This window comes from Oncorhynchus clarkii, chromosome 33 (assembly GCF_045791955.1).
Source record: "Oncorhynchus clarkii lewisi isolate Uvic-CL-2024 chromosome 33, UVic_Ocla_1.0, whole genome shotgun sequence".
Taxonomy (NCBI): domain Eukaryota; kingdom Metazoa; phylum Chordata; class Actinopteri; order Salmoniformes; family Salmonidae; genus Oncorhynchus; species Oncorhynchus clarkii.
Genome location: NC_092179.1, coordinates 9779977 through 9785805, shown reverse-complemented (window position 1 = coordinate 9785805; position 5829 = coordinate 9779977). Strand labels below are relative to the sequence as shown.

General features: G+C 42.4%; 1 protein-coding gene across 2 annotated transcripts; it reads left to right on the top strand.

The window, feature by feature from the left end:
• Positions 1 to 264: 264 nt before the first annotated feature.
• On the top strand, positions 265 to 3556 carry LOC139392901 (probable G protein-coupled receptor 85). 2 transcript variants are annotated; one of them, XM_071141226.1, is made up of 2 exons: positions 265 to 362; positions 1612 to 3556. In XM_071141226.1, the coding sequence occupies exon 2, from the start codon at positions 1767 to 1769 to the stop codon at positions 2898 to 2900; it is 1134 nt and encodes a 377-aa protein (XP_070997327.1). In that variant the 5' UTR covers positions 265 to 362; positions 1612 to 1766; the 3' UTR covers positions 2901 to 3556. The 2 variants fall into 2 exon arrangements, with proteins under 2 accessions (XP_070997327.1, XP_070997325.1); XM_071141224.1 differs by lacking the exon at positions 265 to 362 and adding an exon at positions 435 to 521.
• Positions 3557 to 5829: the final 2273 nt, after the last annotated feature.

The following is a 5829-nucleotide window of genomic DNA, read 5'->3' as shown; positions in this document are numbered from 1 at the left end:
CATAAACTAAACGCATATTATGCAGAAATGGGAATCTAATGCACTGGGTCTCAGAAAGAGTGATCAGGTCGCACTCGCTCCCAATGTACGCTATAATGACTGATGAAGGCAACGAGGGACTTGTGATGCTGCACCCATTGAGCAGATTGCCGTGAGACTATAGTGCCGCAACAAGAGACAAGACGCGTCTTGGATCACAAATCGGATCAGTGCGCATGCTCCGTCCGTTCCGTTTACTGTATATTCACTGTGGTAAAAGGGCAGGCAGGCAACAAACCAAGCTTCTTCTTTTTTTTTTTTTACAGCAAAGTGGCTTCTACAATGTAAATAAGCTCCAAGGAAACCAAAAGGAATATCAACAGGTATGCTTTTAATTTACATCTTAGCAGTCCTTTCGATTTTTATTGGCCTAGTTACTGTGGCTTTGGATTCCAGTCAATTCATAGCGGGTACTTGGAAATTCTTCTGCCTAATGGACGTGCGGATTCGCTACACGGTAATGTTCAATCCAACAGTGAACGGTGAGAAATATATATTGTAGTCGAATGAATTCCAACAAAAATGCATGGGAACCGCTCGCATAGCGCTCACACAAAGGTTAGATAATGCTTAAAAGCGCATCTCCGCTATAATGACAGAATTCGGAAAATACAGTCCGTCACGAATAGCCTTTGTTTGATATGATTTGTTTTATTTTTTATAAACAAATATGCCATGTTTTTGCATAGCTATCTAGTATTGAATTGTTTATTTCATTCGTGATTTATTTGCATCGAAATGCAGAATTGGATTTATCATCTCATTGTTATAAACATCAATAAACAATTCATAGGGTAACAAATATAATTTTGACTAGACGGTGTTCTTTGTTAAAATGGTTGTGAGATTCGATAGTCTATCGCCTAAAATCAAAGCTGAGCTGGGAAATAGATAAAAGTCCAGGTCAATAAACCGCCTTAATCAGGTGAATAGCTTATTATAACGTTTACCGTGTAATTCCTGTCAACCGTTAATCAGACAAAAACATGGATGCTTTTAATTCTGTATGCAACATCCGTTAATTTTCAACAAAGCATGAAGGCACATGCTGAGTTTATTGTAAGCATCCCTTGGTCAGATCAATTCTGCAGGGTCTTTGGGTGTGATCAACAGCTTTCTTGCAGCATAATGTTAAACACGTTTTACGACATAATAAAATGACCAAACATCGAACGGAACCCTTTTGCTTACCCCCTTTCTTACCAAACATAAGATGATATGCATTCCCCTTTAATAGTGACTTAAAACGTTGTCGTAGCATAACATTACTTGTATTTTCTCTAATGTTCTGTCATTTCTAAAAGGGCGGCCCATAAAAGAAAGTCTATTATTGTAACCAGGATTAATGATTGTGTCTTATTAAGCTCATCTGTAGACAAACTATTCCAGCTAGGGCACTGCTCTGCACTGATTGCATACCATTATAAATGCAATGAGCAATTCGACTGAAAATGGAAAATAAATTACAAAGGGGAAATGGTAGTTTATCATACACCCAGATACAAGCTAAAGGGTGCGATGCAATGTAAAAACAGTATGAGTGAATCCTGATCAGTGGCTGGTATTTTTCAGGTATTTTTAGGTGTGATGAGACAAAAGAACAAAGGATGCCGTAGAAGAGAGGCTGCTTACAAGCCGGGAATCTGCTTCAAAACACAACAAATGGATCTATCACCTCCCCCTGCCGCCTCCAGATAATGATACTTGGCTGAAGCTACTACATCTTTATGATCCCTCCTCCATCTATGGCGAACTATAGCCATGCAGGGGACCACAACATCTTGCAGAATGTCTCTCCTCTCGCCACGTTTCTCAAACTGACATCCCTGGGTTTTATCATTGGAGTCGGCGTTGTTGGCAACCTCCTGATCTCCATCCTACTGGTCAAAGACAAAAGCCTGCACCGCGCACCATACTACTTCCTGCTGGACCTGTGCGCCTCGGACATCCTGCGCTCCGCCATCTGCTTCCCCTTCGTCTTCACCTCTGTCAAGAATGGTTCCACCTGGACGTACGGCACGCTTACATGCAAAGTGATAGCCTTTCTGGGGGTGCTGTCCTGCTTTCACACAGCGTTCATGCTCTTCTGTGTGAGTGTGACACGCTACCTGGCCATAGCCCACCACCGCTTCTACACCAAGAGGCTCACCTTCTGGACGTGTTTGGCAGTCATCTGCATGGTGTGGACGTTGTCGGTGGCCATGGCCTTCCCCCCGGTGCTGGACGTAGGGACGTACTCCTTCATAAGGGAGGAGGACCAGTGTACATTCCAGCACCGCTCGTTCAGAGCCAACGACTCCCTGGGCTTCATGCTGCTCCTCGCCCTGATCCTCCTGGCCACCCAGCTTGTCTACCTCAAGCTAATCTTCTTCGTCCATGACCGCCGGAAGATGAAACCAGTCCAGTTCGTGCCTGCCGTCAGCCAGAACTGGACCTTCCATGGTCCCGGGGCCAGCGGCCAGGCAGCGGCTAACTGGCTGGCGGGGTTCGGCAGGGGCCCCACCCCGCCCACCCTGCTGGGCATCAGGCAGAACAGCAATGCAGCGGGCCGGCGACGCCTGCTGGTGCTGGACGAGTTTAAGACTGAAAAGAGGATAAGTAGGATGTTCTACATCATGACCTTCTTCTTCCTCACACTGTGGGGCCCCTACCTAGTGGCCTGCTATTGGAGGGTGTTTGCCAGGGGCCCCGCGGTCCCAGGGGGGTACCTGACCGCGGCGGTGTGGATGAGCTTCGCCCAGGCGGGAGTCAACCCCTTTATCTGCATCTTCTCCAACAGGGAGCTCCGGCGCTGCTTCAGCACCACTCTCCTTTACTGCAGAAAGTCCAGGTTACCTAGGGAACCCTACTGCGTTATATGAAGGCTTGGGTTGTTTTTTCCCTTCCACTTCTCCACTGATTGATCTCAATTTGGGTTTGGTCCCATTGTACAGCTCTCTTTCTCTTCATCCTCCAGTTTCTCCTCCTCCTCCTCCTTCCCTCTCTTCTGAGGCAGAAGTTGGACTGTCAATCACTCCCTTGGTTCTGTGATTGAACATCAAACATGGAGGTTGAAGGGAATGAAATAAGCAGGTAGCTGAGAACCCCTCCTATGTTTATGTTCTAGTAAACAACTGCTGTGGAAGGTTATTTAGAAGCAGAGAAGACGAAGAAAAAATAATCATTGGTGAAACTACAAGATCAAAGGACTGAGCCCTTGCTTTGGATATTTTGAAGATAATTCTTTGAGGTAAAAGATTTTGCTGAAAAAAACCCACAGAAAACTAAGAAACGATTTCCTCTAAAGAGTCACTGGAATTGTTTTACATTTAAAAGTTGCACTAAAAAGAAGATGTAAAGATGCTTTTTTTGATCTACGGTTGCATTGCAAGATGCAAGGACAACTTGTTTCCCCCCCTAACTAAACAATGAATGCTTTACTTTGCAACAGACATCCCATTCGCTGTATGTAAAGCAAAACAATGTTCGGTGACTAACTGTTGGAATACACCTTCACAAGAGGATTAAATTGGTTTTAATGTAAGTGATATCTTTTTCATTTTGGGGGGCGAGGGGGGCGGGGGGGGGGGGGGGGGGGGTTAATGAAGGGAATAATGATGTGTGGTTCTGAAGTTGCAACTTAAATCTAGAAATTATTTCTTGTAGTTTTACGATCCATGTGTCCCTATTGTCTGGAATAGTTCTTTTTCTGAATCTGCTCACATTTGACAAAAAAAAACAAAGCGTATTAAATGATGTTTGGACAAAAACTAGTTTTTTTGAGAACAAACAAACCTTAAGAAAGACAGTGAAGAAATACTTAAATGTGTCACATCCATGTTACCTAAACACTGAAATATTGTTACAGTATTGCTGAAGCCACTCCAGGTGTTCTTGCCTTAATGGTTCTGATATTGTTCTGTTTTTCAGTTGTTTGGATTTTCTCATTCACTCCTGAGAAGTCCTTGACTCTATTCACATCAATGTCAAGTGCATGTTCATTTTAAAAATCTGGTCCACACTCGTAAGCATCACGGGTCATACACTCAGCAGAGCAGCCCATTTTTTATTCTGCAAAGGTTTGCTATGTACACCCCACAGAGTGCTCAGAGCACAGGGAGTGTGTGTGTGTGTGCGTGGGCACATGTGTGTTTGTGTGTGAATCTTCAGACAGCTGTCACTTCAAGACCAGAGCCTTATTATGAAATCTTGCACAATTTGTAAAAAGTGTTGAAGGAAAAAAAACATTTAAGGCACACCGTCTTGTTTATTTATACTTTCCCTACATTTGCTCTCTACTGATTGTTTTCAATAACTTACTTTTTTTCTTGTGGCCATTTTAATATTTATTCTGTATTATTTTTTGTATATTATAGATAGATTGTGTGTAAGTATGTGAGTCTTTCATTTTGAAGTCCCGAATGTGAGTACAGTTTAAATTACGATTGCATTCGCTGAAAGTTAACTGTGTAATCTGTTGAAAATAAAATGTTACATTTTGCAAACTTGTTTTTTTCCTTTCACTGACAGAGATTTCATGTTCAATCCGGCCTTCAGGTTTGACCAAGTCAAGAGATTGTTCACTGTTCAGAAATCCCAAACTAATCTGATGTCTTATAACACTCTTGTTTAGATGTTCTTGATTCCATCCGATAATCTATGTTGTATCAAAAGAAATAAACTATAAATCCTCTTCCCTAGTTACAGTTCCATAGTACTTCCCCAATACAGTGGGTATCATAAGTATTCACCCCCCTTCATTTCTTCACATTTTATTGTCACAAAGTGGGATTAAAATAGATTTAATTATATATTTATTTGTAAATGATCTGTTTAATGTCAAAATGAAGAAAAAAAGTGAAACATTAATATACCTTAATTAAATAAGTATTCACCCCCCTGTGTTACAAGTTTTAAACATATTACAAGCACCTTTACCAGCGATTAGAGCTGTGAGGCTTCTTGGGTTAGTCTCTAAGAGCATTGCACACCTGGATTGTGCAATATTTCCCCATTGTTCTTTTCAAAATGCTTCAAGCTCTTATAGGTTTTGGGGGACATGCAATTTTCAAGTCTCCCCATAGATTTTCAAGCAGGTTTAAGTCAAAACTGTAATTTAGCCACTCAGGAGCATTCACTGTCTTATTGGTAAGCAACTCCAGTGTATTGTGAAATAACTACAATGTTGCAATTGAACGCTGTAGCTGTTTTAAAATCACCAATCGGGGGGCGGACTGGTATCAGAAATCGGCCCTGACATATCTAACACACTGGAAAAACAATTCCTTCAGGCCCCCATTATTAGCCAGATAATTATTATTTTGTACAAAAACCCCAAGTTAGACAGGTCCACTGGGCTAACAAGGGACAAGCCCATCTGGCATTTGCCCAAAATACCAGATGGGCTTGGTGACCAGTCTGCCCCAGCCACCAATGGCCTCATGGTGGCATTCCTTCCTGTTTCCTTCCTGTGCTGCAGCTCAGTTCAGGAGGAAGACTGTATATTTTTGTATCTGGGTGGTTTAATACATCATCCACAGCATAATTAATAACTGGACCATGCTTAAAGAGATATCCAATGTCTGAGGGTGTCACGACTTCCGCCGAAGTTGGTCCCTCTCCTTGTTCAGGCGGTGTTCGACGGTCGACGTCACCGACCTTTTAGCCATCGCTGATCCATTTTTAATTTTCCATTGGTTTTGTCTTGTCTTCCATCACACCTGGTTTCAATCCCATCAATTACATGTTGTGTATTTAACCCTCTGTTTCTCCTCATGTCTTTGTTGGTGACTGTTTGTTGTATGTTTTGTG